We start from the raw sequence: 11,253 nt of genomic DNA, 5'->3' as shown, positions 1-11,253 counted from the left end.
GAGTCACCCCACAAGTCAGGATCTCGAACTTGAAAACTCCGGTCTCGAGATTCCGGTGTGGAAGGCTCTAAATGACGGGATTTGCGAAGAGATTTCCCTGACCTGCCTGACTCGGTACCGGGGGATGTCACTGTATGCACCGGAGCCGAAGTCTGTACAGCTTGATGGTGAGCTCTCGGCTCCGGTGCAAGAATCGGCATGGAGACCGAGGAAACAGATTGTACCGGTACCGACAAAGTGGAAGTCGATAAAATAGGACGGTCCACTGTTGGTACCGGTGGCTCAGACCGAACTGGTACCGGAAGATTCGGTGCCAGGAGCGAAGGCAGGAGGTGCTGTAACTGTTCTTTAAGTTGTGTCTGCAGAACAGCAGCTATACGCTCTTCGAGGGAAGGCACCGGTACCGCCTTTTTCTTTTGTGGTACCTGCGGTGCCGCTCTACGCCCCGAGGATGAGGAACCCGATGTGGAGGGGCTCACCTCTATTGGGGCGGAGCGCTTCCGTGGGCGCCTCGAGGTCGGCAGGATTGGGCTCGCTGCCATCGAGACCGGAGGACGCTCCAACGGGGAAGGCTTCTTAGCCGGCTTACCTGAAGGAGTCGACACCGACGCGGTATCGCGTGGTGTCGATGATGTGGGTGCCGACTGCGCCGGTGCCGATGTCGGTGCCGGTGTTGTAGAATCAGACATTTCGGCACCAAACAGTAATTTCTGTTGAATTTCTCTATTTTTAAGAGTTCTCTTTTTCAAAGTCGCACAGCGGGTGCAGGTAGACGCTCGATGGTCGGGACCAAGACACTGTAGACACCAATTATGTGGGTCAGTTAGTGAAATTGGTCGTGCACACCGCTGGCACTTCTTAAACCCGGGTTGAGGGGGCATGAATGTAAAGACGGCTTCAGCCAAATCGAAGGCCGAGGCCTCGATGGTGGCAAAAGGCCCCGCCGGGGCAAATTCGAAAAAAGAAGGAAAAAAACAAATGGGTTTTTTTTTTTTTTAAATAAAGAAAATAAAGAAAAAAGGAAGGAAATAATATTTCCTTCACAAGTTTACGCGAGCGGGAAGTTCAAAAAGATTTTCTCACAACGGCCGTTGAGAGAAACGCGTCTTCTTAGCTCCGCGGAAACTAAGAAACTGGGCGCCTCTGTCGGGCGGGAAGGCACTCGCGCGTGCGCGGTGCGGCCTACTGGAACTTTCTAAGTTCTTAGAGTGCAATCACTCTAAAATTGTCCGTACCGGGGCTCCGTCGGTGCCATCACCCATCAATCAAGAATATGCTGCCTGCTTGTCCTGGGATAAATTAAGCTATCTTAGCAAGCACACTTTGAACAGCCAGAAATTTCTGTTAACTTGACTTAACCAACATACAACATAGGGCATGTTATACTATTTTAAGCAACTAAAAACCATAGCATGCAAAGTTGATATGAGTAGCTGCAGCATATTTTAGGATAAACATTTTCCTGAAAGTAAATCATTACTACAAACGCTAAAACCATCTATGACTTCTAGCTTTTTAAATTTATTCCTCTCTGATTACACGCTCACTTAACATAGTAAGTGTACATGATCGTGATCTCATTTTATGTTTGGAAGTAAAAAGATTACAACTTCCTCGTTACAGATATACTAGATTATTCTAGTCTTACAATATTTAAAACCACACCATCCCCTTGCTTCCTTTCATATTCAGGCAACTTTAAATCATGCTTCTTTCAACCCTAGACTTAGGGCTCCTTTTACTAAGCTGCGGTAGCATTTTTAGCGCGCATGCTAACCCCTGCGCTACGCGGAAAAACTAATGCCAGCTCAATGGAGGCGTTAGCGTCTAGCACGCTAAGCACACGCTAAAACCGCTCACGCAGCTTAGTAAAAGGAGCCCTTAGTTACCAACCACTGTGTCTGATAGAGTTTTGTGTAGGGGGGGGGGGGTTACGATAAATGAGAGCATTCGTAGTCTTGAGTCTATAGTTACATCAAGCATAGCATTTAAGTTGTAAAAGGCATTCTATTAAACAAATTATCAAATTGTAAGAATACGTTTGAAAGTTTCTTTTCAGATGCCAGTTGCAAGTAAAAGCATGTTGATACCCTCACTTCTTTCCCCCGCCCAAACTCCAAAACGCTTGATATACAGAACTTATGATATAAAGAAGCAGCCCTGCCAATTTCCCTAACACAGCGTCCACCAGCCTTCCAAGTCCTGGCAGTATGGCCTGTTTCAAGATTGGCCATACCTGAATCCCCCACAGGCCAAACCCACCTCCACGCAGTCAAATCATCTGTTCAATGGAATCTCAGGTTGTGGCTCTCCCTTCTTTCTACAACCAGCACTCCTCCCCAATCACCCCCCCCCCCCAAAAAAAAAAAAAAAAAGGAAGAAACACACACACACACACACAACTGCAGTCAACCATTTGTGGCTCTGTAAAAGAAAACAGCGCACTACTAGACATGTAGAAACCGATCAAAGCAGGCACCTATGGCCAAGTACAAAAAGTGACCTAGCACAGTGCACACCATTACAGCAAACACAGATTCCTGAATAAGAAATTACAGTGATCACTTAAATACCCGAGGGAGGAGGGTTAAGGCACTGCCTGGCCCCAGTACTCGGACGTTTTCTCGCTTTCTCTTTCTCCCCCTCCGTTCCCTGGACCTGAGACACAACAGAGCGAAGTCCATAAGAATAGCCTTACTGGGTCAGACCAATGGTCCATCAAGCCCAGTAGCCCGTTCTCACGGTGGCCAATCCAGGTCACTAGTACCTGGCCAAAACCCAAAGAGTAGCAACATTGTATGCTACCGATCCAGGGCACAAAGTTCATCTGCCATTAGAAGGAAAAAAAAAACCCCAACAAAACAAACCTTGACCCAGTATTCTCTTCACTCTTCAGTGAAACCGGCAACTATACGACTCCTCCCGCCACCCCCTAAAAAAGTACAGGTATATATATCCACATCCTAAAAGCACTCACCACCAAAGCCAACAGAAAAAATTGCTGGAACTAGAAGCAGTAGCCCTACTCTTTCCCCTCACCATTGGCTGCAAATAGTAGGACGGCGGAGAATCTGAGCACTAATTGGTCGCTTTCTTCTGTCCGTCCTCCGAGGTTTCCCCTGGTTGGATGAAAAGCAGGAAATAGATTCGGCTGTTTATCTTTTTATTTTCTTGCTCGGGGCTCCTGAACGCTCCAGCCCCGCCCCTTCTCGCAGCAATTAGCTCGGAGAATGATTTTATTATATTGTGCTCCCCTCCCCCGAGGCGGAAGAGGAACGGGCTGGGGGGGAAAACAGGGAAGGCGAGTTAGCGGGGACTGTAAACGGCTTGAAGTTCGGTCGCCTCTCCGAGACGCACGGGAAGAACTGCGGGAGATCCAGATGTGCTGCTAACCCACTCCGTCCCCCTCCTCAGCCTCTCGGTGCCTGGCGGCGAGGCGGCGCGCGGTGCGTGCGTGCCTGCGTGCGCCTCGCGCCGCGCTCCGTCACTGTCTCGCTCTGGGTCCGAGTGGCTGCCGCCGCCACTGCCAGCGCCGGTGCTGCCATGGAGAGCCGCTGAGTGCCGCGGGCGGGCGGGTGGAGGGTACCAGCCGCCCCGCGTCATCCTGCCTCCCGGCCGGGGGCGAACCCCAAAAGATCGACCGAGAGAAAAAAATAAAACAAAAACTGGACACATCGCCAACGGAGGAAGAGCAGAAAGAAGGGAGAGGCGGCCGGGGGGCCGCCCTGTGTCTGTGAGTGCAGCTCGCCGCCGCCGGAGGGTGGAAAAACCCGAGGGTCGCTGCTTGGGGGTGGGGGTGGGGGGGGGGTGAAGTCTGTTATTAATAACGTACTGGAGGAGAAGGCAGAATATGCTCCAGGGACGGCTGGCGGGCGGGCAATGAGCTTGGGGTGAGCTGCTTGTCACCTGTCTCCCTTTCAGGAGCAGAGAGGGTGTCCAAAAGGCGGGGGCAGGGCTTGGGAGCAGCGGAGGCCCCGGGGGAGGGGAGAGGGAGCTGCTGGCCGCCACTTTGCCCTCACGTGTCTCAAGCTTTGTTGTGCTTTCATCCCGTGTCCGGACTGGCCTCTTTCTCTCTTCTCTCAACCCGCCCCCTCCCCCCACCCCCCATTTGAACCCCCTTTTCCAGTATAGCTCTGCTTTCTCGAGTTCTAAAGATTTTTTTTTTTTTTAGTTACTTTGCAAAAAGCTTGCTTTCTGCTCATCCACCTCCCTTTCTTCTGCCTTCTTCGCTCTCTCCGCTCTTAGAATAATGTTTGATCTGACACCTGCAGCCGCGGGATGGGAGTCTGAGGAGGTTTCGTCGGGTCTCGCCTCATTTCAGAAGCATCTGGCATTGGGATTTCGCAGGCGATTTTTTTTTTTTCTTCTTCTTCTTGCTTTCTTTCTCACAGATGCTCGGAAGTTCTCAAGCCCCCTCCCTCCCCTCAAAGATTCATTTCGTGAAAAGGGTTATTAAAGCTATTTGTCACTTTGGGTAGGAAAGGGCTTGAGAGTTTATTTTTGCTTTTTTTTGGGGGGGGGGGAGGGGAGTATTGTTACTTTCCACGCCCCTTGTTTTTATGTGAGCGAGGATGGGTTTGACGTTCACAGATGTTAGGGTAAACTCTGCTCGGTTTTTGTCCGGCTACACCGCATGGTTGCACTGGTGTTTCATCAGCCGTTCAGCAATAAAAACAAAACCTGGAGAGGAAAAAAAAAATGCTTTCACTTTTCACATCTGCGTGAGTTTGTGTTTACATGTACGGTAGCTTTTACTGATAATCCCGGTACAGAAATGTTAAAAACAAGTGGACGAGGCGTTCTCTTATAACCTTGGGAAATAGGATCAGGTCAGCAGGTGCAAGGGAAAGCTTGCAAGTCGCTTAAATACTTTACTGGTGAAGTCCTAGCAAACTGTTTCTTTCAGAGAGCTTTAAATAATCTCGCCTTCATACTGTGTTAGTACTACAAATCGGAAGCTCTCTTTCTTAGCAAAAAGCATCTTATTAGAAATGTGTTCAAATTAGTTTTTGCAGGAATTGGGAAAATATCTCTTAACAGGGGTGCCTAGTTCTTGATACTTGTACAAAGTATTGTATGTTTTAATGTGGATTTGTTTATAGAGTAAAAAGAATTGACTGCATTTGCAGTTTGACCTTGGACATTTTATTTCAGGAGAAATTTGCCCTTTAGTTAAATCTTAGAGTATGGAAATTGCACATTTTTTGATTTTCCTGAAAGTATTGCTCTTTTTTTTATTGATTGCCTATACTGTGAATTAATAAGGTGATCCTGCAACTTGGAACCATTAAATTGTTCAGTTTCATAAATGCAGTACAGCCCATATGTTAAGCTTTTTTATTTTTCCTTTAAAAAGTTTGCAAAAGGAAACTTTGAAGTATTTTGTTTATACTAATGGAAGAGAAAAGTTCTCCTAAGAAAAAGCTGGTGGCAGGAGTGTAGAGGAGTAGCATATGGCATTAAAAGGAGCACAGCTGGAGGTAGCATTTCCATCTGAACATGATGTCAGAGCAGCTGACAGCCTGCCATCCCTCAGCCTTTTATTCTAACACACAGACAGGGAGTTAGTGTGTGCAGATCTGTGTGGGGAGAAGGTATCTCATTCCTCTCTAACATCATCTCCACTTTGCATCTGTCTCTTAGTCTATTTACCCCCCCTCAGCAATCTACCAGACCTGGAGCCAGCAAGACTCAGAGGAAAGGACTTAATCAGGTTTATGTATACTAAAGGTAGGAATAGCAGGAGACACAGCTTTTACTGTGTTGGTATTTTTTATTTAATTTGAGGCAATCACATTACTTAACTAACAGTGTACAGAAGAAAATATGAAATTCAGAGCATTAAATGTAAATGGACTAGACTGCTCAGGATCTGGTTTTAGAATATTTGCTTATGTACATCTGTACCTTCTCTTAGACATGTTTAATGGGTTTGTTCATTATTCAAGCATTTGCAACTAGAAAATTTAATTTAGGATATTTTAAGTAAGTGTTACTATATATTATAACTTTTTAAAAGAAAATATTTTGTTGTACTCTGTTGAAATGAACTGTCACACTAGTAGTTGAATTCTGCACTATTGAGGATGAAGTTTTCAAAGCCATGAAATCAGATTCTAGTTAATAATGTAGAATATGTGCTGTATACACAATGATTGAACTTTTAATTCTCTTGAGGGCTAAGGCAGCCTTTATTAATAAAGCACACAAGCTAGTTATATGTAAAACTTTTGTTCTTTGGAGAACCGCTTGACTAGTTTTCCCTTCTTCAGATACATATTTTGAGAACTTTTTTTTTCCTATTGGCATAACATTAATTTTTTGAAGGAGTTTTTGTGTTAGTGACTAATTTAGAACTTGTAGATATGAGCTGCCTGAATTGGCCAGACAGCTGTAATCACACTCCTCTGTTCTTAATCTCTTTATCTGGGCAGCAGCTGCCATATGGCCACAGTCAGCTGGATCAGATGTTTATAAGCTTCCTTCTTCGTCCCTCTCTGTCCTTTCAGCCTCCTAATTTGATCACAGCTACCTTGTGAGCTGCCCTCCAATCTTTATTTTTAGTCCTCTTAAAGATTAGGATTGATGTAGGCTGTGGGGCACTTAGTGATTGTATTGTAAATCTTTTTTGGTTTATTTCCATGCTGATGTTTTCATAAAATTGTATTGAGGTGGGAGAATAAGTTTTGGTATAATGTGGGAAAACCGTCTTTCGGTAATAACTGTATTACAGACCCGGAGAAAGGGATATCTTGAAACAAAAGGTTTGCAAATTGAAGTTTCCAAACCTGGTATGGAACTGTCCTCCCTTGAAAGTGTCCAGTGTCACTGGTTGCTTAGGTTTTATACTCTGCTTTGTCAAAGTTAGGTTGTGGATGGGAAAATTTGATGAGGATGTTTGGTTTCTTCAATTTGAGCATAGTCTTGAGTTGATATACAAAATCTTCACATGGCATAGTCTCTTTTGGTATTGAGCTAAACAGTACTGACTTTTCTAAAATGTCTATCTTGAAGAACAGCTTGATTGGAATTCATTTGCGCTTCAGATTTCACATAGGCAGCTATACTTTTCCATAGTTCTATTTAATATGAAACTTGTTTTAGTACCACACTAAGAGGTGACAGTCCTAGTGTAAAAGTGTAAATTTAAAATAGAAGTGGAAGAACAATTTTTTTTTTTTTTTTAAATAATCCTGTTCAATACCTAGTTTAACTCAGACAAATTCCATCTGGTTTAAGATTGTAGGCATATATCAATCCTTTTTTACCTTTTGGCATTTTTTTTAACTTTAGAAAACTTCTTGTTTACTCTTGTTTCCGCTTCAGACTTGACCAGTAAGAAATTACAGATAGAATACCTCAAGTATTCCATACTGACTAGTAAATTTGGGAAACACCACTGTGCAGTGAACTGTAATTAACAGCAAATTGAAGAAGGGTTTAAGAATCTTGAGTCACATTGTTTTATGTATGTAATAGAATTTCTGTTATGCCAGAGTTAAATTTAATGTCTTTAAAATGAATCTGGAGAAAATTTTATCATAAAAATTTATGATTATTGAAAAGCATTTTCAAAACTTTCGAAATAAATAGTTTACATTTTATAACTTAGTAGGCAAGCGATATGGTGGGGGAGAAATGGGAAGGGAATATTTGATATTTTTTCTTATTTTAGTGATGAATATAGGATTGCAAATAAGTCTCTAGTGAATTTGATTAGAATTTAAGGAACATCTGAAATATTTTAAATACAGTACGAGATGTTACAAAGTCTCTTAATTTCCTATATACAGCTAACATTTTGTCTGTTCATAGGTTATGAAGACAGCATGGAGTTTCCAGACCACAGTAGACATTTGCTGCAATGTCTGAGGGAACAACGGCATCAGGGATTTCTTTGCGACTGCACTGTCCTGGTAGGAGATGCACAGTTCCAAGCACACCGAGCTGTATTGGCTTCTTGCAGCATGTACTTCCACCTCTTTTACAAGGACCAGCTAGACAAAAGAGACATTGTTCATCTGAACAGCGACATTGTTACAGCTCCAGCTTTCACTCTCTTGCTTGAATTCATGTATGAAGGAAAACTCCAGTTCAAAGATCTACCCATTGAAGATGTGCTTGCAGCTGCCAGTTACCTCCACATGTACGACATTGTCAAAGTCTGCAAAAAGAAGCTGAAAGAGAAAGCAACTACGGAGGCAGACAGCACAAAGAAGGAAGAGGACGCCTCTAGTTGCTCTGACAAAGTGGAGAGCCTCTCTGACGGTGGCAGCAGCAGCCTCATGGCAGGCGAGTTGCCCAGTGATGAAGAAGGGGAGGATGAAAAATTGAATATCCTGCCAAGTAAAAGAGACTTGGTGGTTGAGCCTGGGAACATGTGGATGAGATTGCCCTCAGACTCAGCAGGCATTCCCCAGGCCAGCAGAGAGGCTGAGACACACGCAGGAGCAGCTGGAAAAACAGTAGCCAGCCCCTGCAGCTCAACAGGGTCTTTGTCCCAGAGGTCTGTCATCTCAGTGAGGGATTCGGCAGATGTTGACTGTGTGCTGGACCTGTCTGTCAAGTCCAGTCTCTCAGGACCAGAGACTCTGAATACCTCGTATTTTTCCTCGCAGGACATGTTAAGAAACAACCTGGTGCAGGTGAAGGTGGAGAAAGAGGCTTCCTGTGATGAGAGTGATGTTGGCACTAACGACTATGACATGGAACACAGCACTGTGAAAGAAAGCATAAGCACTAATAACAGGGGACAGTATGAGTCATCCCATCCAGGTCCTATAAGGGAAGATTCTGTCTTAAGGGAACTTGACCGGGAGGATAAAGCTAGCGATGATGAAATGATGACTCCAGAAAGTGAGCGAATTCAGATGGAGGGAAGCATGGACAGCAGCCTGCTTCCTTATGTCTCAAACATGCTCAGCCCTGCCAGCCAAATTTTCATGTGCCCCCTCTGTAACAAAGTCTTTCCTAGCCCTCACATTCTGCAGATTCACTTGAGCACGCACTTTCGTGAGCAGGATGGGCTCCGTAGTAAGCCTGCCAGTGATGTCAATGTCCCAACCTGCTCCCTGTGTGGCAAGACTTTCTCCTGCATGTACACTCTGAAGCGCCACGAGAGAACTCATTCAGGCGAAAAGCCCTACACCTGCACTCAGTGCGGGAAGAGCTTCCAGTACTCCCACAATCTGAGCCGCCACGCTGTGGTTCACACACGGGAGAAGCCACATGCCTGCAAATGGTGTGAGCGTAGGTTCACACAGTCTGGAGACCTTTACAGACATATTCGGAAATTTCACTGCGAGCTGGTGAACTCACTGTCTGTCAAAAGTGAAGCACTGAGCTTACCTACTGTCAGAGACTGGACCCTAGAAGATAGCTCTCAAGAACTGTGGAAATAAGAATTTTATATATATAAATAGTATATATATATAAATTATACATATTTGTGGTAGGGTCTAAAAGCAATCCTGTTTTCCTTAAACTTTAATCTGAATTTTTTGCTTATTTAGTGCACTTTAGGGCAGCATGAATTTCATGTAAAAGTGCCGAATAGATGGGAATATATAGAAGAAATGCCACAGTATAGTAGCTTAATAAGATATTTTTCCCTGGAATAGACAAGCCAGTAAATCTGTTGCTTTCAAAAAAAAAAGGGGGGGAAAAATCTTGTAGCGTAAAATATTATTTATTTTCTGAAGCACCATGTTGTGTTATATGTGGCCATGTCTGAAGATGTGATTTTTCTTTTTCTTTCTCTTTTTTTTTTTTTTTAAAGATAGGTTGATCTTGACAGGTTATGACTTTTATCGGACCCTTTCCATTTCTGAAAATGCATGCGTCCCTTGTAGTTTTTGGAAACCTGAATGCTTTTAGACCCAGTACCAAAAAATGAAATGAATGCTGGATTATCCATTTTTAAACTAGCAGTTGACTTTTTCGATGCAACATCACTAGTGACATCTGGGCTCATTGGAATTCCCATCAAAATTTTTTTTATGAATATGCTGGTTTGATGGAGAATTTTAGTGAGCTGCATTTGCTTGGGGTAAAAAGGATATTGCAGCACTAGCAGTGTTGGACTGTATGTTTAAAAATGTGAATTGCTGTTATTGTATACTGTAATGATTAAATGAGCAAGAGGGGAGGGGTGTCAAAGAACTTGACAGGTTGTGTTAATGCTCTTAGTTGAGTCTTGAAAAGTAAATATTAATGCTACAGAAATGCATGAGGTTAAGTATATATATTTTTGTCCTTGTTTGCATTGTATAACTTTTACATGAGTGAGATAAAAATTATTTAATTTTCTTAGAAAAAATAACTCCACTGAGGATGCAACTAGTGTTATGAAGAATAACATAAATGCACTGTTTTTTATTTAAGTTTTCTTTTGTAATATGTAAATTAGTTTTCCCACTGTCTTTAAGCTGTAATGCTGAATGAAAATTTAAGCTACAAGTTAAGAACTTGTCATACATAACAAGGAAGATATTAAATGTTTACATACAGGCTTAAAGATTCTTGCATGTGCGGTATGCATTTATACAAACTCAGAATGTCAAATTGCACAAAATACATGCTGGCTCAGTCCTTAGGTGCAGAATTTTATTTTATTTTATTTTGACAAACTACTGCACAGATTTGACAGTAGGTCATTCTTCCCTGCTCCCCGCCCCCTTCCTTGAAAAGGTTTTGCAGACAAGAGCCCCAGGCTGAAAGTGCTTGGAAGGGCTTTATTGACACAGAGGGGTTGGGGGTTGGGGTTACTATACTGTGTGCATTGGAGCAGCAAAAGCTACTGCCTGCATGCACCATTTTAGTGACTGGCACACCGGGCAAAACATTTTGCACAGTGTTTGTTTTCCTGTCTTGGCACTTATTTATGGGAGTAGCATGGAAAACATTTGTTTTCCTCATCTGGGTTTTAAGATTTATTTTATATTATTTTTTTGCTCATGTTTAAAATTTGATCGCCTTAACTACTGTAAACGTAGCCTATTTTTTTGTGCATAAGATACTTAATGGGAAACTCCATTGTGTGTTGCTGAACTCTTTTTGGAATTATTTGGTCAAACGTGCATGAATTTTGGATGTAGTGGCATTCAGAAAGAAAAACAAAGCTGTGAAAATGGCCTTGGAGCATTATCTTTTAGTTACTTGAAAAGGTTATAGGTCTTTGAAATAAGATTTATGTTCAGATGTACATTATTTTAATAATTTAGGGAAGACAATCAGTGTCTGTGAAGAAAGCAG

General features: G+C 43.1%; 1 protein-coding gene across 2 annotated transcripts; it reads left to right on the top strand.

Annotated features, from left to right (window-relative positions):
- The first annotated feature begins 3,227 nt into the window (after positions 1–3,227).
- On the top strand, positions 3,228–9,710 carry ZBTB18 (zinc finger and BTB domain containing 18). 2 transcript variants are annotated; one of them, XM_033938736.1, is made up of 3 exons: positions 3,863–4,721; positions 5,644–5,730; positions 7,816–9,710. In XM_033938736.1, the coding sequence occupies exons 1-3, from the start codon at positions 4,634–4,636 to the stop codon at positions 9,399–9,401; spliced, it is 1,761 nt and encodes a 586-aa protein (XP_033794627.1). In that variant the 5' UTR covers positions 3,863–4,633; the 3' UTR covers positions 9,402–9,710. The 2 variants fall into 2 exon arrangements, with proteins under 2 accessions (XP_033794628.1, XP_033794627.1); XM_033938737.1 differs by lacking the exons at positions 3,863–4,721; positions 5,644–5,730 and adding an exon at positions 3,228–3,733.
- Positions 9,711–11,253: the final 1,543 nt, after the last annotated feature.

This window comes from Geotrypetes seraphini, chromosome 3 (genome assembly GCF_902459505.1).
Source record: "Geotrypetes seraphini chromosome 3, aGeoSer1.1, whole genome shotgun sequence".
In the NCBI taxonomy this organism is placed as follows: domain Eukaryota; kingdom Metazoa; phylum Chordata; class Amphibia; order Gymnophiona; family Dermophiidae; genus Geotrypetes; species Geotrypetes seraphini.
This window is presented reverse-complemented; position numbering and strand designations above follow the sequence as displayed.

Coding starts and splice junctions, on each gene's coding strand:
- ZBTB18 (XM_033938736.1), top strand. CDS start 4,634: ATGGTTGCACTGGTGTTTCATCAGCCGTTCAGCAATAAAAACAAAACC. Junction 4,722..5,643: donor CTTTCACTTTTCACATCTGC/GTGAGTTTGTGT, acceptor TCTGTCTCTTAG/TCTATTTACCCCCCCTCAGC. Junction 5,731..7,815: donor CAGGTTTATGTATACTAAAG/GTAGGAATAGCA, acceptor GTCTGTTCATAG/GTTATGAAGACAGCATGGAG.